This window comes from Pelophylax lessonae (assembly GCF_965119305.1).
Source record: "Pelophylax lessonae genome assembly, chromosome: 9".
Classification (NCBI taxonomy): Eukaryota; Metazoa; Chordata; class Amphibia; order Anura; family Ranidae; genus Pelophylax; species Pelophylax lessonae.
The window spans coordinates 79184688-79212400 of record NC_138776.1 but is presented as its reverse complement, the minus strand read 5'-3'; the positions used below and the strand labels follow the sequence as shown (position 1 = coordinate 79212400).

Genomic DNA, 27713 nt, shown 5'->3' with positions numbered 1-27713 from the left:
AAAGTCAGCAGCTACAAAAAGTGTAGCTGCTGACTTTTAATAAACACACACTCACCTGTCACACAATCCAGCGATGCGGCCGGTGGGAGCCTTGGTTCACTCCCTCTTCTCCCCGTGGCACCGGCATCACTAGTGTGGGCAACCGGCTGTGACAGGTTGAGGCTTCACAGCCGGGTAAGCACTGCGCATGTGCGAGTCACGCTGCGTTTCCTGTGGGGACGGGCAATCTTCTGGGACCTGTGACGTGTCCCAGAAGATTTCAGGGAAGATGGAGAGAGGAGAACTTCTGCTCGAGCCGCTTAGGCAGCCCGAACAGAAGTGGGAGCGGGAAGTTGTCAAATCTAGGTACCCGCTCTGCCCCCACCCCCCCCCCCCAAAAAAAAAATGACATGCCAAATGTGGCATGTTGGGGGGTCAGGAGGCCTTAAAGCGGAAGTTCCACTTCCACTTTTGGGTCAGCCCTGAAAAAAACATTAACCTATTGGAAGCACCTGCTTACACCCTATTGCTCACCCTCTCGCATAGGCCTATGTCTTCCATGTTCCAGGTTAGGACTCTGAAAATCCTACCAAACACATGTGGCCCATGATACCTGAGGTATTTCCCACTGTCAGGAGGGTGATTCCGGTCCCCTAACCACCACCAGTCCCTGAGCAAACAGGTTTACACAGACACTTCAGAATTTAACTCTAAATCAAAATTTTTTAACATTTTAGGCCAATTTGTTTTCTGCTACATATTCTTGGTAAAAAAAATTGCAATAAGCGTATTTTGATTGGTTTGCGCAAAAGTTATCGTGTTTACTAAATACTGGAAAGATTTGTCATTTTTATTGTTTTTTTTTTTTTTTTACTAGTAATGGAGGCGATCTGCGATTTTTTTGCTGGACTGCGACATTGCAGTGGACAGATCAGACCCCTATCTGACATTTTTGACACTTTTGGGGGGGACCAGTGACATTACTACAGTAATCAGTGCTAAAAATATGCACTGTTACTGTAATAATGACACTGGCAGGGAAGGGGTTAACACTGTTGGTGATCATAGGGCCTCATGCTTACTGACGTGTGTGGGGGGAGGGGGTTCTGTGACAGAGACAGAGATCGTAGGTTCAGCTATGCTGAATCCTGTGATCTCCTCCTGTCCGTCACAGAGAAGATCCGTCCGCTTTATTTACACAAGCGGGCAGATTTTCTCACTCTTTCCCCGACGATCGGGGAAGAGAGGCGGTAATAACCGCCTCTCCTCCTCCGGCCCGACTCCCTCTGTGTCTAAACACAGACAGCTAGGAGTCCAGCGACGTAGGTCTACGTCGCTGGACACAGGGCTGCCACTGTGCCGCAGTAGCAGCACAGTGAGCAGTCCTAAAGTGGTTAAATCATAGTTCTTCTCGTGCACCAGAGCTTCCAACTCATCTATTTTGCTTAGCAGACTTCTGGCATTGGTGAACAAACACTTTAATTCATTGTCACATTTTGCACACTTATTTTGCATATTTTTAATTTTGGTATAAATAGTACCGTTTGAAATGGTTGTTTGTAACATGGGAACCTTCTTATCCTCTGCCATAACTCTACCCCCATCTTTTCTCATTCCACCCACCAATAGGGGCTAACCCCTGTCTGACCTGTCTGACCCATTATAATCTAATTCACCCTCCCCCTCAAACCTAGTTTAAAAACTCCTCAGCCTTCCCATAAACCTCTCCCCAAGCACAAAAGACCCCCTTCCATTTAAGTGCAAACCGTCTTTAGCATATAGGTTGCACCCCAATGAAAAGGGAGCTTAGTGCTCTAAAAACCCAAATCCCTCCATCTTTAGCCATGCATTCAGCTCTCTAATTTCCCCCTGTCTTTCCTGTGTTGCGCATGGCACAGGCAATATTTCAGAGAATATCACCTTAGAGATCCTTCCCTTCAACTTGCAGCCTAGTTCATTAAATTGGTTCTCAAGGAGCCTCCACCTTATATACAGTTTATTCTGTTATTGGTTCCAATGTGGACCAAGACAGCTGGGTCATGCCCAGCCCCTCCCCGTAATTTATAAACCCGGTCCACCACATGCCGAACCCTGGCACCAGGGAGACAGCAAACCATTTGGTTGAGGTGATCCTGGTGACAAATTATTCTATCAGTGCTTCTGATTATAGAATCCTCAATTACCACCAACTGTCTAGGCCTACCTACAGTCCCCTCACCACCTCTACTAGACGGACTCCTCTCCCGGCTGTTAGGGATAGCAGTGACATCTAGGGCTGCCACCTCTGAGCTTGCCAACCACCCAGAGTCATAAGGTGTCGAAATTTTAAAATTAAGTAAAAAAACAGCATGCGGTCCCCCAATTCATACCAGACTCTTTGGGTCTGGTATGGATTTTAAGGAGAACCCCCACGCCAACATTTTTGAAACCAAACCAAAATCCATACCAGACTCTTATCCAACCATACAGCCTGGCAGATCAGGAAAGGGGGGCCAAAAGGTCAGGAAAGGGGGCCCCCCCTCCTGAACCATACTAGGCTACATGCCCTCAACATGGGGGGGTGCTTTGAGGTAGGGGGACCCAAAACGTCTTGTCCCCATGTTGATGGGGACAAGGGCCTCTCTCTACAATCGTGGCCAGTGGTTGTGGAGGTCTGTGGGCCGGGGGCTTATTAGAATCTGGAAGCCCCCTTTAACAATATGTAAGTGTAATGGGGGCACTGGCCGTTAATGTGATCATCATAAGTAACCCAGTTGAAAAATAAACTGCTGCAACCATCAAATCAAGCTATTTGATTCTTGAATGAATTAAAATGAGTGCATGTACTGTTTGGGTATATACTGATAACTACTTATAAATAATAATAATAACTCTTGTGATCATATAACAATCCCAAGTGCTAAATACAAACATCCCAAGTCTCCCACGAGGTGCAGGAGTCTCCCGCATTTTGCCTGTGGCTCCCTAAAACCTGCAAGTGCCATGCCATGTCCCGTCTGCTTCCTCCTGGCTGTCAGTGAAGAATGGATCCGATGCTTCTGGTGTAGTTTCAGCTCCTGTCACAGGCAGAGTGATATCAAATTCACCCCGCCTGTGACAGAAGGGATACAGGAAGCATGGGGTCTGCTCTCTACTGCAGCTGCATGCTTCCTCCAGCACCGCTCCTGTCACACTCTCCATCTCAGAGGAGCCAGCATTACCCACCCCCCTGTTCGGTTCGCACCAGAACACCACGACCAGGAGAAAAGTTTGTTCGGAAAAACAAACTCCATTGAAGTCTATGGGACTTGAACGTCAAAAATCTAACAGCCTCATTTTGAAGGCTTAAATGCAAGTTATTACCCAACAAAAGTGCATGGGGGTTCGGGTACTGACCTGGGGAACATGTAGCGATGAAAAAAACGTTTTTAAAAACGATCATTTTTAAAGGAGCAGTAATTTACTGATTTTAATGACACTTAAAGTGAAACTATAAAAATGAAAAATTCCTGGGGGTCCCTTAATGTGCCTGTAAAGTAGCGCATCTCTGCGATGTATGTAGTCTGCTGCAGCAATACTGACATTTCTAAAGGAAAAAATGTCATATACAAATATACATATAAATTTCAAATCGCATGTACTTGTCATACAGGTGCAGAAAAATTGTGCCTTGGTTGTTGGTGGTGCCTGAACACTGTAACCCCTCGCAGTTTCTCTTGCTGGGTGCAGGAACGGGCCCTGCTGGTCAAAATCCCATACAAATTTTGAAATCGCATGAACTTGTCATACAGATGCAGAAAAATTGGGCCTTGGTTGTTGGTGGTGCCTGAACACCGTAACCCCTCGCAGTTACTCTTGCTGGGCGCAGGAATGGGCCCTGTTGGTAAAAATTCCATACAAATTTTGAAATCGCATGTACTTGTCATACAGGTGCAGAAAAATTGGGCCTTGGTTGTTGGTGGTGTCTAAACACTGCAACCCCTCGCAGTTACTCTTGCTGGGTGCAGGAACAGGCCCTGCAGGTTAAAATTCCAAACAAATTTTGAAATCTCATGAACTTGTCATACAGGTGTAGAAAAATTGGGCCTTGGTTGTTGGTAGTGCCTGAACACCGTAACCCCTCGCAGTTACTCTTGCTGGGCACAGGAACGGGCCCTGCTGGTCAAAATTACATACAAATTTTGAAATCACATGTGCTTGTCATACAGGTGCAAAAAATTGGGCCTATGGTGTTAGTGGTGCCTGAACACCGTAACCCCTCACAGTTACTCTTGCTTGGCCCAGGAATGGGACCTGCTGGAAAGATTTCTATACAAATTTGAAATTTGCTCTTGCTGGGCGCAGGGCACAGGGACAGGGCCTGTTGTTAAAAATGACATACGACATTAAAATTGTATGCACCCGTCATGCAAGTTCAGAAAAATGAGGCCTTGGAGGTTGTTGGTGACCTAAACTAAAAACATTGTTGGAAGCTAGCGGAATCATGGTTGAGGAAGAGGATAGGCAGCATATGCAGTCTTCAAGGGATCAGTTACATCAGCATCAGGGGCTTAATAGCTGTTGTTGATCCAGGACTGATTCATTTTGATAAAAGTCAGATGGTCAACAGAGTCTGTGGACAGAAGCACTCTTTTGTCCGTCACACCCCCAGCAGCACTGAACGTCAGTTCGGAAAGCATGCTGGAAGCAAGACAGGCCAGTAGCTCAATTGCATATTGAGCAAGTTCTGGCCAGTGGTCCATCCTCAAGACCCAGTAACCCAGTGGATGCTCAGCTGGAAAGGTCTCCAAGTCTGCTCTTGTGCCTAGATAATCATGCACCATATGATGGAGACACTGCCGATGGGTGCTGCTGAGGACTAAAGAACTGGTTAAAGGCATCAGTCAGCCAGCCGCCTTCTCCACCGCTCATCTTTGGCTGAACGATGCCTCAGAAACACGTCCAATGAATGTTAACCTCCCAGTGTCTGGAAAGGTGGTACACAAATTTTTTTTCAAGGCCTCCTCAAGATATTTCATCCTCTGCTTCTTCTGCAAAGGCAGAATGAGCTCTGCAACTTTACCCTTGTAAGGTGGATCAAGAAGGGTTGCCATCCAGTAATTATCCCTCTCTTTGATAGCACAAATCCTCAGGTCCTTTCACAGGCTTTGCAGAATCAGGGAACCCATGCAACATAAGTTGGAGGAGGCAGGAGATTCTGAGTCCTCTGGGTCACTAAGGATGACTTTGTCAGGAGTAACCTCTCCCCAACCACGTACAACTCCTGGGGTTTCTGGGACATCAAAACCATCCCTTGAAGACTGCTGTATGCATCCATGCTGTCACAAACCTCCTCTTCCTCCTGCGTGTTTTGTGGTCCTGCAGGAATGATATCTGCATAAAGGGGGCCAGTTGGTGGGCAGGTTGAATTCTTGTTGAATGTCAGATAAGCAAGCACTGGCATTGTACCTTTTGCAGAAATGGCCACAGACTTTTCTGTCCTGCCTTAGGAGATCTTGGAAGCCCGAGTATCTGCTCAAGAAACACTTCACCACCAGATTCAGGACATGTGCCAAGCATGGAACATGTGTCAAGTGTCCCTGTCGGAGGGTGGAGAGAAAGTGGTGCCATTGTCGCATACAACCATTCCTCGCTCAAGCTGTTGTGGTGTCAACCATCTCTGAGCCTGCCCCTGCAGAACTGACTGAATCTCTGCACCCGTGTGACTCCTATCCCCTAGACAGACCAACTGAAGCACAGCATGGCATCTTTTAGCCTCACTGCTTGCATAGCCCCTTGAACGCTTAGGGAGCACTGCCGGTGATTTATTTATGTTAAGTTTCTCTATTTTAGTTCTAAGTCTATCTTCTGTTAGCCATGGCGGTACTTTCTGAGGTGTGTTGTTTAGTTTGGCCTTACAAGCTGGGTTAGTGTAGCCCCCCAATTCTTTTGTGAAGACTGAAGAGAAGAAATTATTTAACACTTCCGTCTTTTGTCTGTCCTCAGTGGCCATATTTCCTTTGTCGTCTTTTATGGGGCCAATGTGTTCTGGCCTCGCTTTCTTACTGTTTATATACTTAAAGAATTTCTTCTGTTATTTCTTTGATATACTGCTATACTTTCTGCCAATAAACACGTATCTTTGGACATTCCCACCAAATATGATACATCGTACCCCGTGTTTTACATCCCCTCCAACACAAGTCTGTTTTCTCTGAATATTGTTTTTGTGCTTTTTCCGGCGTTGTATACCATCTCAATATACTTTTGTAAATCATTTCTATAGTATTCACGTCAATTGCGTAACAGTACACAGCTCTCAGAACTTCTTTCACTTTGTGTTCATATAAATATGTTCCTATCTCTCTTCCCCAAGTTTCAATGAATGGAGGCCTCCCCGATTCTTACAGTTCTGTTATCATCTTATACATATACATATATTCCATGCTTTATCTTTGTAATTGGATCACATAATTTCTCCACTATATTCAGATTCCCGATGATCTTATTGGCTGTGGTAAAGATCTCACAAAGTTTTTTAATTGGTGATACCTCCATTCATTTAACTTCAGGTTACCTTCACTTGTGATAAGTTTGTGATATGGCCTAATTCTTCCATCTTCTATTATATTTTTTAACTGCGTGTTTTTAATCCATGTGACAAATTGTGTCTCATCCCCTGGTGCAAAATATTTTGTGCCATCTAACAGAATCAAAGGAGAATCCTATTCCCATTTGGCCTTTCTGTAAATCATTTCACAAATTTTAAATAGTACAACTGTCAATTCATGTGTTTCTACTTGTGTTCCCCTATACTCAGGAGGTATCCATATACTTCCACCCAACTGTACCCCAAACAGTGCTTTTTCAATCTTGACTCATCTTTTATCTGTTTGTTTTTGTCCATTCTAACATACGTGAAATTATAACTGCGGCATAATACCTTTTCATATCTGGTACCGCCATTTCTCCTTGTGTCTTACTCCTACTGAGAACCATGTACTGTTTTGTTTTTTTCCCTTGCCAAATACCTTTTAAAAACATTGATTTTATTATTTTAAAATACTTCCATGGTATAGAGATTGGTAGCGTTTGAAATTGATATAATATTTTAGGTAGTACAATCATTTTAATTGCATTTATTCTTCCTAACCAAGATAGTGGGCGCTAGTGGGCGACTAGATATCTTCTTTATATCTGCTTTTATTTAATTTAGCATGGGTATATAATTTGCTTGGTAAAGATTTCCAAGAGATTAAGTTATATTAATCCCCAAGTATTTAAATTGTGATTTTGTCCAAGTGAATGGGAATTCCCTCTGTGATACTATGCTTTCTTTTTTATTTAACCCGATGTTTAAAATTTCAGATTTTATTGGGTTAATTTTAAAATTAGATAATTCCCCATATTCCTTAAAGAGGTTGTAAACTCGTTCAAAAAAATTTTTTTTTTTTTACAACCTGCAAGAGAAAGACATAATGAGCTAGTATGCATCGCATACTAGCTCATTATGAAATACTTACCTTAGAACGAGCCCCCGCCATGCCGCTCTCTTACCTGTATGACGGGCGACATGACATGTCGCCCGTCTTCCGGGATCGCGGCATCCGGTCATCTGATTGGCCGGAGCCGCGGTGACGTCACTCCCGCGCACGCGCGCGGGAGCCGACGGTCACGGCACGGGGCTCTGAAGGAACGGCACGATCAGCCGTTCCTTCAGAGCGCATGCGCCAGTGACGTCACTGGCTGCATTAAAGGTAAATATCTCCTAAACGGTGCAAGTTTAGGAGATATTTACAGTACCTATAGGTAAGCCTTATCATAGGCTTACCTATAGGTACAACTTCCTGAGGAGGGTTTACTTCCTCTTTAAGCTCATTCTCGATGTTAGGGAGGGTTATTCTAGGATTTTTAATGTAAAACAAAACGTTGTCTGCGTATGCTGCCACTTTATGTTCTTCATATCTTACTTTTACTTAATTTTTTTTTTCTGTTTCTATTCTCTTGATCCTCCATCTTATATTCAAGATTTCTGTTTTCTCTCTTTCTATCCTTCGCTTCCTTTCTTAATTCCTGAATTATACTCTTATAATTTTCCTGTCTTTTTTCCAACTCTTCCACTCGCTCCAATACATGGCCTAGGTCTTTATGAATTTTTGTCAGGTCAATTTTTAAAGATTTTTCTAATCCAGCAAACATTGCCGCCGTTTCTTCCTTCGTAGGCGATTGGTCCATCAACGGTTGTTCTGAATATTATTGATCCGGTTCTACTTCTAATTCTTGTTCTACTCTGAATTGTGCTGTAATATCCAGATTTAATGATGTATTTTTCCGTTCACTTTTCCTTTTTACTCCCCTTTGTTTTTATCTGAGCTCCTTGCTGTCTCTCCTGGAATTGCTTATCTGAGATGTCCTCCTGTGTCATATATTTCCTTATTGTTCTTGGCGATACCACTTTGTGAATGGAGCACACAGTTTCTTACCAAACATTAACTTTATAACTATTTCTCTCATAGACTTACATGGTGATCTCATAGACTTACACGGTGAAACTGCTGTCAAGCTTTCTCTTACACCCGGGACATCATCATCGATACGTGTATTTGTTTACATCTTATTACCAAATGGAGAACTTGTTGGGGATTCAACAGTCTTCAAAATACAGAGGTGTTTCAAAAATAAAGTGAGTTAACAGGTCTTTCTCTCTCTCTCTCTCAGTTAAAGTGATAATAAAGGATCATTTTTTTTTGTCTTACTTACCTGCTCTGTGCAGTGATATTGCACTGCCCTCCCACAACATCAATGTGCAGCTGCATTTCTATTAAACTAGGGAATGTAGTTCCTCAAGTACCTTAGGTGGTAGATCTATCTGGACTAGGATAAGTGCAGTATACCCCATTTGTTGGTAGTCACAATGTACACTGTTTAGGCTTTGTGTTACCATTTTTAGGAGTCCCCTGACCCCAGATGAGAGTGGCTAGAGGTCCCTTGCTATGATATTAAACAGTTTTCTATGGATAATGAGGGGATGCGTTCTTGCATAAACATGGACATTATATCCTGGATTCTTTCCTGGTAGGGGGAGAGCTTGCTCACTATTTGATGTTATGTTTATATCTGTTTAAAAAATAATAAATGTGCTTATCCAAAACAACAGTGCTAAAAAAATCACTAATAGCTTCAATTAAAAAAGGGTGTTGTTTCACAAAGTGAGTCCATGGTTAAACAGATGAAAAAAGTCCCATGGACAAGGTCATGTGATCAGATAGAGATTCCCAACAACCATTCAGAGGTGATTCTTCCTGTATAAAATTGTGAACATTTTACCTTAGTACAAGCGGACATTTCCATGGCCAAGTAACTCCGTACTCTTTTACCTTAGTACAGTCTTCTATTATATCCTATGCATTTCACTCTAATCCTCACAACTTATTCTCTCACATGGACCACATATTGGTTCATCAAATCCCCCCCCCCCCCTATCCTCCTGACAGACCATCATCCATCACCCCTATCTCATAGTCTGACAATGATATAGTGGGCCTGAGATTTGATTTACCATTGCCTGAAAAGTCGGGGACACTCTGCTTACGGACCCTGCCACCGTTTCCACTGTGAAGAACTCCCCGAATTACCATTTATTCAACTGATTTGTAACAGTCTGGAAGTCCCATAAACATAATATTAAAAGAAAAGTAATTAAATTGGCCTCTCACAAAAAAAAAAAGAAATGCAGAGAAGTTCACATCAAACAATTGGCAATGGATCTTCTGCAAGCCTTCCAAATCTTTCACAATGATCTGACACTTACTCATCAAGCTTGACTATCCCACTTAAATACTGTACTGAACCTTTGTGTCAGGACCCAGACTTGAACCTGGGACCTCAACCGTGTCTGGCAATGACTCTGCTTGCTGAGCCACATGGAATGCTGGACAGTTCCCTGGTAAACCCTTAAATGCTCCTGCCGTGAATATTAATTGCCTTGAAAGTTGAACCCTTTGCTCCTCCCATGAACTTCCTGATTTAAACCATGTCTCTGCACTTCCTGGTTGCCAGAATATTGTGCCTTCACCAGCCAATATCTTGCTTGTCTCTCCTACTGCCGTCTGTATCTTCGCTATCATCCCTTATCGACATTTGGCTTGTTCCTCGACTACGCTTCTGCTTAATCCCAACCTGCAACTACACGTTACCGACCCTTGGCTCCTTGACTATACTTCTGCTTGATCCCTATCTGCTATATCTGCTACTGGACCCTGGCTTGCTCACCTCCTGCTGGGGTGATCCTAAGGACCGTGACCTGGTGCTAACATGCAGCAAAATCCATCTCCATCATCAGGAGCTCTGGTGAACACCGGTTAGTACTTAGATTTCTCACCTCAGGTAAGCCTGCATCATCTGCCAAGGTGACCTACCTGTGTTCCTATCCTGCTGGTTCCTGTGTGAGCTTCCTTTGCTTTAGCTACTGACCTCTGAGCCTGACTCCAGGTGTGACAGAATATTCTGGTCCAAAACATGGAAGCCGTTGTAACAGCTGCTGTGAGTCCTTTCAAGGGGCAAATCTCTGAGTTACAGGTGTTTGGTTCTACCTACCAGGAAAAGTTTGCTGAGTTACAAACTGAAGTGAAAGGGCTACAAGAGAACATCCTTGATCTGCATATACAATTGCCGGACATGCGTTCTCGAGATGCTGCTGCGGTTGATACTAACACACAGATGCCCCTCCCACTCAAGTTTAATAGAGATCACCGCAGATACAGGGGTTTCCTTAATCAATGTCGTATATACTTTGAACCTGCTGCATTTACTTCTGACAAGAAAAAGGTGCTGTTTATTATCAATAGTGTTGAGCGAACACGGACTGTATTATTCGTGTTCGTACCGAATAATTGGATTTTTTTTACCCGAACACGGACACGGACACTTTACTGTATGTTCGGGTAAAAATCCGTGTTCGGTCGTTTTATTTCCGGGTTTTGCATGCTTTGGCGCTCTTTTCATGGCGGGCTTTCAACAGCCAATCAACAATCGTTTAACTGGTGTGCCTTAAGCCATCCCAGCCATGCCTGCAAATGTCTTAGTAGCTGTGATTGGCCGTCTGAAGCATGTGACCAAGTCTTTATAAGTTCGAGGCAGCTGCCGCAGCAGCGTCATTCTGCTGCTTAGCTAAGGGACAGAGCACACATCAATGTGCTGGCTGCTGATTAGGGAAAGATAGGCAGGAAAAAACCATTTGTGTCCGGATAGAATTGAGGGACAGGTCGGAGTGTTTAGGCAGGGCGAGTTGTAGGCATTTTAGGGATAGAGTCTGCTGAATTATAGGGTCAGTGTCTTCTACAAACTACAATCGATATTGCTGTGTGGGGGGTGGGGTGAATCTGCACTCAATCCTGATCTACGATCTCTTCTCAATCCTGTTAGGGACAGAGTCTGCTGAATTTTAGGGAAACTGTGTTCTACAAACTACAATCGATATTGCTGTGTGGTGTGGGATTGGAGATAGGCAGGTGTCAGTGATCCACATCCATTTTTCTGTGTGTGAGCTGCAGTGAACACAATCTTTTTGGGCTGCAGTGAACACAATCTTTTTGGGCTGCAGTGAACACAATCTTTTTGGGCTGCAGTGAACACAATCTTTTTGGGGTGCAGTGAACAAAATCTTTTTGGGGTGCAGTGAACACAATCCTTTTTGGTGTGCAGTGAACACAATCTTTGTGGGGTGCAGTGAACAAAATCCTTTGTGGGGTGCAGTGAACACAATCTTTTTGGGGTGCAGTGAACAAAATCCTTTTTGGGGTGCAGTGAACAACATCCTTTTTGGGGTGCAGTGAACACAATCTTTTTGGGGTGCAGTGAACAAAATCCTTTGTGGGGTGCAGTGAACACAATCTTTTTGGGGTGCAGTGAACACAATCTTTTTGGGGTGGAGTGAACAACATCCTTTTTGGGGTGCAGTGAACAAAATCCTTTTTGGGGTGCAGTGAACACAATCTTTGTGGGGTGCAGTGAACACAATCTTTGTGGGGTGCAGTGAACACAATCTTTTTGGGGTGCAGTGAACAACATCCTTTTTGGGGTGCAGTGAACACAATCTTTTTGGGGTGCAGTGAACACAATCTTTGTGGGGTACAGTGAACAGAATCTTTGTGGGGTGCAGTGAACACAATCTTTGGGGGGTACAGTGAACACAATCTTTTTGGGGTGCAGTGAACACAATCTTTGTGGGGTGCAGTGAACACAATCTTTTTGGGGTGGAGTGAACAAAATCATTTTTGGGGTGCAGTGAACAACATCCTTTTTGGGGTGCAGTGATCAAAATCCTTTTTGGGGTGCAGTGAACACAATCTTTTTGGGGTGCAGTGAACAAAATCCTTTGTGGGGTGCAGTGAACAGAATCTTTGTGGGGTGCAGTGAACACAATCTTTGGGGGGGTACAGTGAACACAATCTTTTTGGGGTGCAGTGAACACAATCTTTGTGGGGTACAGTGAACAGAATCTTTGTGGGGTGCAGTGAACACAATCTTTGGGGGGTACAGTGAACACAATCTTTTTGGGGTGCAGTGAACACAATCTTTGGGGGGTACAGTGAACACAATCTTTTTGGGGTGCAGTGAACACAATCTTTGTGGGGTGCAGTGAACACAATCTTTGGGGGGGTACAGTGAACACAATCTTTTTGGGGTGCAGTGAACAACATCCTTTTAGGGTGCAGTGAACACAATCTTTGTGGGGTGCAGTGAACAACATCCTTTTAGGGTGCAGTGAACACAATCTTTGTGGGGTACAGTGAACAGAATCTTTGTGGGGTGCAGTGAACACAATCTTTGGGGGGTACAGTGAACACAATCTTTGTGAGGTGCAGTGAACACAATCTTTGTGGGGTGCAGTGAACACAATCATTGTGGGGTGCAGTGAACTCAATCTTTGTGGGGTACAGTGAACACAATCTCATACTTCTGAAGATTTGAGGGTGCTGCCTGTTCCATACTCCCCCTACTCCTCATCTAGCCTTTTAGGGGTACAAACAATAGTAATTGGGGCCTAGTGTGGTTGTGTATGTGTGATATACATACACTTTTTTTGGATCATATTTTCTATTCCGCTATTTAATCAAAAACCTTTGGGGATCAGTTAAATTGGGGGATAGTCTGTGTTGGTACGTGTGAGAGAGATCCACCTTTCCAAGTTGTTGGGGTTCATCTCATACTTCTGAAGGTTTGAGGGTGCTGCCTGTTCCATACTCCCCCTACTCCTAGCCTTTTAGGGGTACAAACAATAGTAATTGGGGCCTAGTGTGGTTGTGTACGTGTGATATACATACACTTTTTTTGGATCATATTTTCTATTCCGCTATTTAATCAAAAACCTTTGGGGATCAGTTAAATTGGGGGATAGTCTGTGTTGGTACGTGTGAGAGAGATCCACCTTTCCAAGTTGTTGGGGTTCATCTCATACTTCTGAAGGTTTGAGGGTGCTGCCTGTTCCATACCCCCCCTACTCCTCATCTAGCCTTTTAGGGGTACAAACAATAGTAATTGGGGCCTAGTGTGGTTGTGTACGTGTGATATACATACACTTTTTTTGGATCATATTTTCTATTCCGCTATTTAATCAAAAACCTTTGGGGATCAGTTAAATTGGGGGATAGTCTGTGTTGGTACGTGTGAGAGAGATCCACCTTTCCAAGTTGTTGGGGTTCATCTCATACTTCTGAAGGTTTGAGGGTGCTGCCTGTTCCATACTCCCCCTACTCCTCATCTAGCCATTTAGGGGTACAAACAATAGTAATTGGGGCCCAGTGTGGTTGTGTACGTGTGATATACAGTGGGTACGGAAAGTATTCAGACCCCCTTAAATTTTTCACTCTTTGTTATATTGCAGCCATTTGCTAAAATCATTTAAGTTCATTCTTCTTCCTCATGAATGTACACATAGCACCCCATACTGACAGAAAAACACAGAATTGTTGACATTGTTGCAGATTTATTAAAAAAGAAAAACTGAAATATCACATGGTCCTAAGTATTCAGACCCTTTGCTCAGTATTTAGTAGAAGCCCCCTTTTGATCTAATACAGCCAGGAGTCTTTTTGGGAAAGATGCAACAAGTCTTTCACACCTGGATTTGGGGATCCTCTGCCATTCCTCCTTGCAGATCCTCTCCAGTTCTGTCAGGTTGGATGGTAAACGTTGGTGGACAGCCATTTTTAGGTCTCTCCAGAGATGCTCAATTGGGTTTAAGTCAGGGCTCTGGCTGGGCCATTTAAGAACAGTCACGGAGTTGTTGTGAAGCCACTCCTTCATTATTTTAGCTGTGTGCTTAGGGTCATTGTCTTGTTGGAAGGTAAACCTTCGGCCCAGTCTGAGATCCAGAGCACTCTGGAGAAGGTTTTTGTCCAGGATATCCCTGTACTTGGCCGCATTTATCTTTCCCTCAATTGCAACCAGTCGTCCTGTCCCTGCAGCTGAAAAACACCCCCACAGCATGATGCTGCCGCCACCATGCTTCACTGTTGGGACTGTATTGGACAGGTGATGAGCAGTGCCTGGTTTTCTCCACACATACCGCTTAGAATTAAGGCCAAAAAGTTCTATTTTGGTCTCATCAGACCAGAGAATCTTATTTCTCACCATCTTGGAGTCCTTCAGGTGTTTTTTAGCAAACTCCATGCGGGCTTTCATGTGTCTTACACTGAGGAGAGGCTTCCGTCGGGCCACTCTGCCATAAAGCCCCGACTGGTGGAGGGCTGCAGTGATGGTTGACTTTCTACAACTTTCTCCCATCTCCTGACTGCATCTCTGGAGCTCAGCCACAGTGATCTTTGGGTTCTTCTTTACCTCTCTCACCAAGGCTCTTCTCCCCCGATAGCTCAGTTTGGCCGGACGGCCAGCTCTAGGAAGGGTTCTGGTCGTCCCAAACGTCTTCCATTTGAGGATTATGGAGGCCACTGTGCTCTTAGGAACCTTAAGTGCAGCAGAAATCTTTTTGTAACCTTGGCCAGATCTGTGCCTTGCCACAATTCTGTCTCTGAGCTCTTCAGGCAGTTCCTTTGACCTCATGATTCTCATTTGCTCTGACATGCATTGTGATCTGGAAGGTCTTATATAGACAGGTGTGTGGCTTTCCTAATCAAGTCCAATCAGTATAATCAAACACAGCTGGACTCAAATGAAGGTGTAGAACCATCTCAAGGATGATCAGAAGAAATGGAAAGCGCCTGAGTTAAATATATGAGTGTCACAGCAAAGGGTCTGAATACTTAGGACCATGTGATATTTCAGTTTTTCTTTTTTAATAAATCTGCAACAATGTCAACAATTCTGTGTTTTTCTGTCAGTATGGGGTGCTATGTGTACATTCATGAGGAAGAAGAATGAACTTAAATGATTTTAGCAAATGGCTGCAATATAACAAAGAGTGAAAAATTTAAGGGGATCTGAATACTTTCCGTACCCACTGTACATACACTTTTTTTGGATCATATTTTCTATTCCGCTATTTAATCAAAAACCTTTGGGGATCAGTTAAATTGGGGGATAGTCTGTGTTGGTACGTGTGAGAGAGATCCACCTTTCCAAGTTGTTGGGGTTCATCTCATACTTCTGAAGGTTTGAGGGTGCTGCCTGTTCCATACTCCCCCTACTCCTCATCTAGCCTTTTAGGGGTACAAACAATAGTAATTGGGGCCCAGTGTGGTTGTGTACGTGTGATATACATACACTTTTTTTGGATCATATTTTCTATTCCGCTATTTAATCAAAAACCTTTGGGGATCAGTTAAATTGGGGGATAGTCTGTGTTGGTACGTGTGAGAGAGATCCACCTTTCCAAGTTGTTGGGGTTCATCTCATACTTCTGAAGGTTTGAGGGTGCTGCCTGTTCCATACCCCCCCTACTCCTCATCTAGCCTTTTAGGGGTACAAACAATAGTAATTGGGGCCTAGTGTGGTTGTGTACGTGTGATATACATACACTTTTTTTGGATCATATTTTCTATTCCGCTATTTAATCAAAAACCTTTGGGGATCAGTTAAATTGGGGGATAGTCTGTGTTGGTACGTGTGAGAGAGATCCACCTTTCCAAGTTGTTAAGGTTCATCTCATACTTCTGAAGGTTTGAGGGTGCTGCCTGTTCCATACTCCCCCTACTCCTCATCTAGCCTTTTAGGGGTACAAACAATAGTAATTGGGGCCTAGTGTGGTTGTGTACGTGTGATATACATACACTTTTTTTGGATCATATTTTCTATTCCGCTATTTAATCAAAAACCTTTGGGGATCAGTTAAATTGGGGGATAGTCTGTGTTGGTACGTGTGAGAGAGATCCACCTTTCCAAGTTGTTGGGGTTCATCTCATACTTCTGAAGGTTTGAGGGTGCTGCCTGTTCCATACTCCCCCTACTCCTAGCCTTTTAGGGGTACAAACAATAGTAATTGGGGCCTAGTGTGGTTGTGTACGTGTGATATACATACACTTTTTTTGGATCATATTTTCTATTCCGCTATTTAATCAAAAACCTTTGGGGATCAGTTAAATTGGGGGATAGTCTGTGTTGGTACGTGTGAGAGAGATCCACCTTTCCAAGTTGTTGGGGTTCATCTCATACTTCTGAAGGTTTGAGGGTGCTGCCTGTTCCATACCCCCCCTACTCCTCATCTAGCCTTTTAGGGGTACAAACAATAGTAATTGGGGCCTAGTGTGGTTGTGTACGTGTGATATACATACACTTTTTTTGGATCATATTTTCTATTCCGCTATTTAATCAAAAACCTTTGGGGATCAGTTAAATTGGGGGATAGTCTGTGTTGGTACGTGTGAGAGAGATCCACCTTTCCAAGTTGTTGGGGTTCATCTCATACTTCTGAAGGTTTGAGGGTGCTGCCTGTTCCATACTCCCCCTACTCCTCATCTAGCCTTTTAGGGGTACAAACAATAGTAATTGGGGCCCAGTGTGGTTGTGTACGTGTGATATACATACACTTTTTTTGGATCATATTTTCTATTCCGCTATTTAATCAAAAACCTTTGGGGATCAGTTAAATTGGGGGATAGTCTGTGTTGGTACGTGTGAGAGAGATCCACCTTTCCAAGTTGTTGGGGTTCATCTCATACTTCTGAAGGTTTGAGGGTGCTGCCTGTTCCATACTCCCCCTACTCCTCATCTAGCCTTTTAGGGGTACAAACAATAGTAATTGGGGCCTAGTGTGGTTGTGTACGTGTGATATACATACACTTTTTTTGGATCATATTTTCTATTCCGCTATTTAATCAAAAACCTTTGGGGATCAGTTAAATTGGGGGATAGTCTGTGTTGGTACGTGTGAGAGAGATCCACCTTTCCAAGTTTTTGGGGTTCATCTCATACTTCTGAAGATTTGAGGGTGCTGCCTGTTCCATACCCCCCCTACTCCTCATCTAGCCTTTTAGGGGTACAAACAATAGTAATTGGGGCCTAGTGTGGTTGTGTACGTGTGATATACATACACTTTTTTTGGATCATATTTTCTATTCCGCTATTTAATCAAAAACCTTTGGGGATCAGTTAAATTGGGGGATAGTCTGTGTTGGTACGTGTGAGAGAGATCCACCTTTCCAAGTTGTTGGGGTTCATCTCATACTTCTGAAGGTTTGAGGGTGCTGCCTGTTCCATACTCCCCCCTACTCCTCATCTAGCCTTTTAGGGGTACAAACAATAGTAATTGGGGCCCAGTGTGGTTGTGTACGTGTGATATACATACACTTTTTTTGGATCATATTTTCTATTCCGCTATTTAATCAAAAACCTTTGGGGATCAGTTAAATTGGGGGATAGTCTGTGTTGGTACGTGTGAGAGAGATCCACCTTTCCAAGTTGTTGGGGTTCATCTCATACTTCTGAAGGTTTGAGGGTGCTGCCTGTTCCATACCCCCCCTACTCCTCATCTAGCCTTTTAGGGGTACAAACAATAGTAATTGGGGCCTAGTGTGGTTGTGTACGTGTGATATACATACACTTTTTTTGGATCATATTTTCTATTCCGCTATTTAATCAAAAACCTTTGGGGATCAGTTAAATTGGGGGATAGTCTGTGTTGGTACGTGTGAGAGAGATCCACCTTTCCAAGTTTTTGGGGTTCATCTCATACTTCTGAAGATTTGAGGGTGCTGCCTGTTCCATACTCCTCCTCCTACTGCTCAACCATCCTTTTAGGGGTACAAACAATAGTAGTTGGGGCCTAGTGTGGTGGTGTACGTGCGAGATACATACACTTTCTTTTTGATCATATTTTCTATTCCGCTATTCAATTAAAACCTTTGGGGATCAATTCAATTGCGAGATAGTCTGTGTCGGTACGTGTGAGATCCACCTTTCCAAGTTGTTGGGGTTCATCTCATACTTCTGAAGATTTGAGGGTGCTGCCTGTTCCATACTCCTGCTCCTACTGCTCAACCATCCTTTTAGGGGTACAAACAATAGTAATTGGGGCCTAGTGTGGTTGTGTACGTGCGAGATACATACACTTTTTTGGATCATATTTCCTATTCCGCTATTCAATAAAAACCTTTCTAGGGCAAGATCTTAAATTACAGAAATATGAGGAGACCGTCAAATAAGGGCCGTGGCCTGGGTCGTGGTGCTGCTGGTAGAGCTCCTGTTGCAAGGAGAGGACGTGGTCGATCTGTGCCAGCTACACGCACAAGTGAAACACCTTCCTCAAGTGTGAGTAGGCGACAGAACCTGCATCAGTATTTGGTAGGGCATCAAACGCCCCTAGAAGTGATGAGGCCAGAACAAGTTGAGGCGATAGTAGATTGGTTTGCTGCTGACAGTGCCTCCAGTTCCTTCACATTGTCTCCCACCCAGTCTACTGCAGAAAGGTCAGAGTTGGCACCTGCAGCCAATGTCCAACCGTCTTTCACCTCACCCCCTTGCAAATCAGGCCAGCAGTCTGAGCCCCAAGCCATACAGCAGTCTCTTATTCTTTTTGAGGACTCTGTCAGCAGGGTTTCCCAGGGCCATCCACCTAGCCCTGCCCCAGAAGTGGAAGAGATTGAGTGCAGCGATGCCCAACCACTTATTTCTCAAGATGAGTACATGCAAGGATCATCGCAGCACGTCTCCGATGATGACGAAACGCAGGTGCCAACTGCTGCGGCGTTCAGCATTGTGGAGACCGACAAGGAGGGCAGGGGTGAAGACTGGGTGGAAGATGATGTGGAGGACGATGAGGTCCTCGACCCCACATGGAATGAACGTCATGCAGGTGACCTGAGTAGTTTGGAGGAAGAGGCGGTGGTCGCACAGAGCCACCAGCACAGCAGAAGAGGGAGCAGGGTGCAGAAGCGGAGCGGCCGTGCCCTAGACACTACGCCCGCTACTGCCCAACGCAGCAAGGGAACGAGCGCACCAAAGTCAGCTCAAAGGAGTTCTCTAGCGTGGAAGTTCTTTAGAAAATGTGCTGATGACAGGACACGAGTGGTTTGCACCCTGTGCAATCAGAGCTTGAAGCGAGGCATAAACCTTCTCAACCTGAGCACAACCTGCATGATCAGGCATCTAAGTGCAAAGCACGAGCTGCAGTGGAGTACACACCTTCAAAACCAAGAAACGTCTCTGGCTCATCCTGCTTCCTCTTCTGCTGCAGTCTCGGCCGCTCCAGCCACATCTGTAGTGATACCGGCACCTGCCACCCCGCAAACAGACGATCTGTCAGCAACACCACCACCTGGGTCACCAACAACCATCTCCACAATGTCCCGTGGAAGCGTTCAGCTTTCCATCTCCCAAACACTTGAGAGGAAGAGGAAGTACCCCCCTACCCACCCGCGATCCCTGGCCCTGAATGCCAGCATTTCAAAATTATTGGCCTTTGAAATGCTGTCATTCCGTCTGGTGGAGACGCACAGTTTTAAAAACCTTATGTCGGTGGCTGTCCCACAGTACGTCGTGCCCAGCCGCCACTACTTTTCCAGGCAAGCCATCCCTTCCCTGCACAACCAAGTGGGGGAAAATATCAGGTGTGCACTGCGCAACGCCATCTGTGCCAAGGTCCACCTAACTACGGATACGTGGACCAGTAAGCACGGTCAGGGGCGTTATATCTCCCTAACGGCACACTGGGTAAATGCAGTGGCGGATGGGCCTGAGGCGGATAGCAATTTGGCGCATGTCCTTCCACCACCGAGGATTGCAGGGCGCTTCAGTTTGCCTCCTGTTCCTAACTCCTCCTACTCCGCTTCCTCATCCTCTACCGCCTCCTCATCCGGACAGCGTAACACCTTCACCACCAACTTCAGCACGGCCAGGGGTAAACGACAGCAGGCAGTTTTACAACTTGCCTGTTTGGGGGACAAACCACACACCGCGCAGGAGTTGTGGAGGAGCATGGAACAGCAGACAAATGAGTGGTTGCTGCCAGCGAGCCTCAAGCCCAGCCTGGTGGTGTGCGATAACGGGCGAAATCTCATAGCAGCTCTGGGCCTAGCCGGTTTGACGCACATCCCTTGCCTGGCGCATGTGCTGAATTTGGTGGTGCAGAGGTTCCTTAAAAACTACCCCGATATGTCAGAGCTGCTGCAGAAAGTGTGGGCCGTTTGTGCGCACTTTCGGCGTTCTCACCCTGCTGCTGCTCGCCTGGCAGCGCTGCAGCGTAACTTCGGCCTTCCCGCTCACCGCCTCATATGTGACGTGCCCACAAGGTGGAACTCCACCTTGCACATGCTGGAAAGACTGTGCGAGCAGCAGCAGGCCATAGTGGAGCTTCAGCTGCAGCACGCACGCGTGAGTCGCTCTGCGGAACAGCACCACTTCACCACCAATAACTGGGCCTCCATGCGAGACCTGTGTGCCTTGTTGCGCTGTTTTGAGTACTCCACCAACATGGCCAGTGGCAATGACGCCGTTCTCAGCTTAACTATCCCACTTCTATGCCTCCTTGAAAAAACAATTCGGGCGATGATGGAAGAGGATGTGGCACAGGATGAGGAGGAGGAGGAGGATGAAGAGGTAACATTTCCAAGGCTTTCAGGGCAGTCATTCGCAAGGGGCTCCGAGGGTGGGTTCCTGCACACGCAAACGCCAGGGACGCAATTGTCCAGCAGGGGCACAGTTCTGGAGGATGAGGAGGATGAGGAGGAGGAGGAGCTGGAGGAGGAGATGGAACCATGTTCACAGCAGGGTGGCACCCAGGCCAGCTCATGGCCATCACTGGTGCGTGGCTGGGGGGATACAGAGGACACGGACGATACACCTCCCACAGAGGACAGCCTTTCGTTGCCTCTGGGCAGCCTGGCACACATGAGCGATTACATGCTGCAGTGTCTCCACAAAGACCGCCGAGTTGCCCACATTCTAACTTGTGCTGATTACTGGGTGGCCACGCTGCTGGATCCCCGTTACAAGGACAACGTACCGTCCTTAATTCACTCACTGGAGCGCGATCGCAAGATGCGCGAGTACAAGCGCACGCTGGTAGACGCCATGCTGCTGGCATTCCCATCTGACAGCGGGGCCACAGTGGAAGCACAAGGCAGAGGAGGAGGAGGAGGAGGTCGCCAACGCAACCAGGGCACCGCCAGCACCTCAGAAGGCAGGGTTAGCATGGCCGAAATGTGGAAAAGCTTTGTCAGCACGCCACAACAAACAGCAGCACCAGCAGCTCAGATGGAACGTCTTAGCAGGAGGCAGCATTTTACCAACATGGTGGAGCAGTATGTGTGCACACGCCTACATGTAGTGAATGACGGGTCTGCCCCCTTCAACTTCTGGGTCTCCAAATTGGGCACATGGCCTGAGCTTGCCCTTTACGCCTTGGAGGTGCTGGCGTGCCCTGCAGCCAGTGTATTATCTGAACGGGTATTTAGCACGGCTGGGGGCGTTATAACAGACAAGCGCAGCCGCCTGTCCAGAGACAATGTGGACAAGCTCACGTTCATTAAAATGAACCAGGCATGGATCCCACGGGACTTTTCCGTACCTTATGCAGAATAGCAATGGATACCGACCTTACCCACCCATTGTTCCATTTTTGCTCTTTCTCACTCTTTTTTGAAAAGAAGCAGTGTTGGCTACCTCGTCCTCCTCCTCAGGGCCAGATTAATGTAGGGGCTATTGGAGCTGCAGCTCCAGGCCCCTACCTTTTTATATAGGCCCCGGGTTGGCCATATTCACTGTTACCGCTCTTCTGTCACTTGTAAACACAGAAGTCTGGCTTCTATGCTCGCTTCCCCAGGCAGCACCCTCAGAACCTCCCCACACAGCGTGAAGGCCGGACAAGGAGGGACAGTTGGCGATGCATGGATGTGTTTATGGGCTTCAGAGACAGCATCCCATGTTGAATTAGGCATGCATGGCTGCACCCTTCCTCCTCTGGGTGCATGGCAAGGCACGGCCCTTAAGGCCCTTCAAAATCCTCAGCACCAAGCCCATGATGCTGTTAATCCGGCCCTGGTCCTCCTCCACCGCCGCTTCCACCTACACCGCCCATAGGTGTGCGCAGCCTATTGCATTAAGGTGTGCACCCCAAAGTTGAAATACACATGCATGTGTTTGCCAGCAGGGAGAGTAATGTATCGGGGCCATGTACCTGTAGGCAAGGAGAAATAGAGCAGAGCAGGTCCCAGGGAGATCTTTCCCATCTCCTCACTGGCAATGCTATGTGCCCTAGGTGATTAGGGTGTGCCCAGGCACACCCAGCACACCCTGTGCGCAAGCCTATGTCACCGCCACATCCACCACCACCTCAACCTCCCTCCTACTCCATATGGGCCTCGTCCTTCAGAGATGAAGAAGAACATTGTTTTATTTTTCTGTTTTTTTTTGTTGTTTTAAGTTATTTCCCTATCCACATTTGTTTGCAGAGCACTTGCCATGCTCTTAATTACGTTTTGCTGCCATTTGCAGCACTCTAGCCCTTTCCTTTGGTGTTTTAGAGCCATTTTAGTGCCTTAAAGTTCGGGTCCCCATTGACTTCAATGGGGTTCGGTGTCCGGGAAAAGTTCGGTAAAAGTCCGGGACACGGACCCGGACTTTTTTTTAAAGTTCGGCCGAACCCGTCGAACACGGACATCTAGGTGTCCGCTCAACCCTAATTATCAACATCATGACTGAGGAAGCCTTAGCCTGGGCCTCCCCTTATGTGGAGAAAGACAATGTCATCCTGGATAATTTCAATTATTTTTTGGCTGTTATGAATGAAGTTTGTGATGACCCTAACCGCTGCGCTACTGCTGAGGCAAAATCACACAATTTATGGCAGGGTAGACACTCTGTTGCAGAGTACACAACTGAATTCCAACATTGGATTTCAGATACCAATTGAAATCCAGCATTGCAAAAAAGTCAGTTTCGTCAAGGACTCTCTGAACAAGTAAAAGATGAACTTGACTGAGTAGAAAATCCTGATGACCTTGAGGCTTTTATTAACTTATGTATTCAAATTGATCAAAGACTTACTGAAAGGAGAAAGGAGAGACTGGGAATTCTAGGCTGTAATGGTGGCATGCATTTTTCTACTACTTAGTATACTCCTAAGGGTCCAAGTGTTCTTCCAGGTTCTGACACTCCTGAACCTATGCAGGTGGATGTTATTAAAAGATCTATAACCACTCAGGAGAAAGAAAGACAAAGTTTAGAGAATGTATGTCTTTATTGTGGAGAATCTGAACATTACGCAGTTAATTGTCCAAATAAATTTAAAAGAACAGTTGCAGCAACTAATGTTACAGTATCTGAACAAATGAACTAAATTTCTCAGTCTGTCTCTCCTTTGATTCAAGAAGCAAATAAAGGTTATTTGTTATCTTCTCATTTTGTCATCACTATAAATCATTGAAAGCAGTGAAATAGCTTGCTCTGCTATGCTGGACTCAGGGACCGGGGGGAACTTCATGGACTTTGAATTTGCCCAAAATAATAACATTCAAAGCAGAAATAAATTTTCCCCGATTGATATGGAAACTGTGGATGACTCACCTTTGTCTTCAGGATCTGTTACCCATGAGACCGTCCCACTTGAACTCCTAACTGAGACTGACCATCGGGAAACTATCAGCTTTCAACTGATCACATTGCCCAAGTTCCCTATCATCCTGGGCATTCCTTGATTCTCTATTCATAATCTATCCATCAACCGGGAAACACATTCTTTAAATTTTACATCTGACCATTGCAAAGAACATTACAAAGAATCTTATCAAGCAAGCCCTCCACCAACCCCGGATTCACAAGCAGCTATGGTAACTACCCAGTCATATGACAAGCTGCCTCCACAATATCTTGAGTTTAAGGACGTTTGTGATAAAAAGAACGCTGATCGGCTGCCTCCTCATCGCTCTTATGATTGTCCCATTGAATTGCTTCTAGGGGCAGAGATACCCTTTGGTCACCTTTATTCTTTATCAGAACCTGAACTGAAGGTGCTCAGGGAGTGGCTTGATGAGAATCAAGAGAAGGGTTTTATCAGACACTCAATTTCTCCTGCTGGAGCAGCCTTATATTTTGTGGAGAAAAAGGACTCCACCCTGCGTTCATGTATCGAATTCAGGGATTTAAACAGGATCACAATTAAAAATTGCTATCCACTCCCACTGATTCCAGAAATGCTTGAGAGACTACGCTCTGCCAAGCTCTTTACCAAATTAGATTTACGGGGGGCATACAACCTTGCCCGCATTTGTCCCAGAGATGAATAACTGCTTTCAGAACCAGATATGGACATTTTGATTCTTTGGTTATGCCTATTGGACTTTGCAATGCTTCCGACACCTTCCAACATTTCATTAATTATGTTTTTTGAGATTTGTTGGATCTGTTTGTAATAGCATATTTGGATGATATTCTAATTTTTTCTGATAATTTGGAAGAGCATCACAAGCACGTCTGTACTGTCTTTGAGAGACTAAGGCGGAATCAACTTTACATCAAACTAGAGAAATGTGAGTTGGAACAAACTAAGATCCAGTTCTTGGGATACATCATTTCTTCTGAAGGAGTGAGCATGGATCCCGATAAGATCAAAGCAGTGGTTGATTGGCCTGTCCCTAAGAATGTTAAGGATATACAACAATTTGTTGGATTTGCCAACTTTTACAGAAGATTTATAAGGAACTTCTCCAAGGTAATTGCTCCAATTATGCAGCTGACAAAGAAGAGGATTCCTTTTTGTGGTCACCTGAGGCACAGTCCGCCTTTAGTAAACTAAAAACTCTCTTCACTTCTGCACCAATACTGGTACATCCAGATCCAGAGCTACCTTTTATCATAGAAGTGGATGCTTCAGACTCTGCTGTGGGAGCTATCCTTTCTCAGTGAATTGGTGAAAAAATGCAGCTCCATCCTAGTGCTTATTTCTCTCGACTGATGTCTCCTGCCGAGAAGAATTATGACATCAGAAACAAGGAGCTGCTGGCAATTAAGGAAGCTTTTTCTAAGTGGAGGCATCTGCTGGAAGGGGCTAAGCACTCTGTAACCGTTCTCACGGACCATAAAAATTTTGAGTTTATTTGTTCTGCCAAAAAGGTTGTCATCTAGACAAGCACGTTGGACCCTATTCTTCTCCAGGTTCAATTTTGCTATTTTGTACCGCCCTGGGTCAAGGAATGGTAAACAGAAAGAAAGCAGCGCCAGCTTAGTGAAGCATAAGGTTTATTAATACAAAAAATACGTAGTGACTTACTCTTAGGTAAGTAAAGGCCGGTACGGTAGGTGAATGGGATCAGCCATCTTCTTCTCCTGGATACCATTGTGGAAAGCAGGGGCGCAGGGTGCCGGTGGTGTGTGGAGGCTGTTTTCTGGCAGCCTGTCTGATGGTGCTGTGGTGGTGGAGGACTCTAAGTGGGAGTGGCTTACCAGGACCCTGCCCTCTCTGGACTTAAGCTCCAATTAGCTACTCATCAACTGGGTATATATTCCCTGTCCCTGGTAAGCCACTCCCACCACCTAATGAAGGAGCACGGATGCTCCGAAAGCTAGCAGAGCCCATCTTTCCCTCCGCCTCACAGGAAGTGATGTCGGGCTGACCGGAAACACTAAGTGGAGCCCCACTGAGAGTCCTCCACCACCACAGCACCATCAGACAGGCTGACAGACAACAGCCTCCACGCACCACCGGCACCCCACACCCCTGCTTTCCACAACGGTATCCAGGAGAAGAAGATGGATGATCCCATTCACCTACCGTACCGGCCTTTACTTACCTAAGAGTAAGTCACTACGTGTTTTTTTTTAATTATATCACTCGCGCCACTGGAATATATATGAGGATTATAAACAAGGGTAAGCTGCTAGTTCAACAATGGATGTGTATTAACCTCCCTGGCGGTATGATTCTGTCAGGAATTCTGTTCCAAAAGCGGTACAATTCTTTTCATGGAAATTTGGCGTTATGTATTATAGGCCTACAATTCTTAGTAATTACTGACTTAAACCTGACCAAAACAAGTCTCTAGTAGACATCCCAGATGTGATAAATTTGAAACACAAACAAGTGAATTATAATCGAATCAATAATATTATTTTATTATTTAATATATAGTATATATAATAAAATTATATTATTGATTAGATTATAATTCATGCGCTATATATTATATATATATATGTGTGTATATAGATATATATATATATATAACGCATGAATTATAATCGAATCAATAATATAATTTTATATATATATATATATATATGTGTGTGTGTATATAGGTATATATATATATATATATATATATATATATATATTTGCATATATATATATATATATATATATATATATATATATATATATATATATATATATATATATATATATATATGCATATATATATATATATGCATATATATATATATATATATATATATATATATATATATATATATATATATATATATATATATATATATATATATACATATATGCATATATATAATATAAAATGTGTTTGTGTTTTGTGCAACGTTTTTTTTTTTTTTTTTTTTTGAATTTCCCTCCCTAGTTCCGCTCTCATGCAGCATTGCTGCTGCAGGGAACGGAACTAGGAAGTCCTCCTACCGACAGACGAGCGGCGGAGATCTCGCTGGCGGTCACAGCAATGAGAGCTCATCGCTGGATCGCCAGGATAAGGTAAGAGAAGCTCCGCTGCGCTGTCTGCACGCTCTGCCCATTGACCCCGAGCGTGACTCGGGGATACCGCTAATAGCAGAAAATTCCTACCCCGAGTCACGCTCGGGTTTACCGCTAAGGCGGTTAAGAAGTATGGGAATAAACAGCGCTAAACCCTATATGTGGAGGGTGTTGGAATCCTGCCACAGTAGCTTGATTTAGTGACAAAAAGATGTGCAAATATGTGCAAAATATATGTGAATATAGTGGTACTCAGGTATTACTACCTTATACCTTTGTGCCACAATAATATAAGAATATATATGTGTAGCTTCAAAAGAATTTTTTTTATATAACTTCAATTTATGGGTAACATATATTATTCAGCGGGTGCAAGTGCAAATAAAGTGCATCAACTAAAGTGCTTGAATATAATGGCATGAATATTCAACAAGTAAAGTGCAAAATTAAAATTAAATATATCAGCTAAAGTGCTTAAATAGATCACAGGAAAAATATAGTCAATATATGTGCAAATATTGAATAGTGCAAATAGTGCAGGAAAAGTCCTTCTGTGCAAATCAAATTGAAAGTGCTGGTGCTTTTGACATATGCAATAGTGGTGTGACCCTCCGCTTCACCTCCCGGTGGTAAATGGTAAGATAACCCACTTACCAGATCCAGTGGATTCCTG

General features: G+C 44.6%; 1 protein-coding gene across 1 annotated transcript in view; it reads left to right on the top strand.

Annotated features, from left to right (window-relative positions):
• The window catches only part of LOC309564225 (alpha-2-macroglobulin-like), a gene marked incomplete at its 3' end in the record, with an annotated part of 271806 nt that overhangs the window by 77107 nt on the left and 166986 nt on the right, over window positions 1-27713 (top strand). The window contains 1 exon segment of the mRNA XM_082268852.1: window positions 8475-8620. Coding sequence (XP_082124978.1) covers window positions 8475-8620 — 146 coding nt within the window.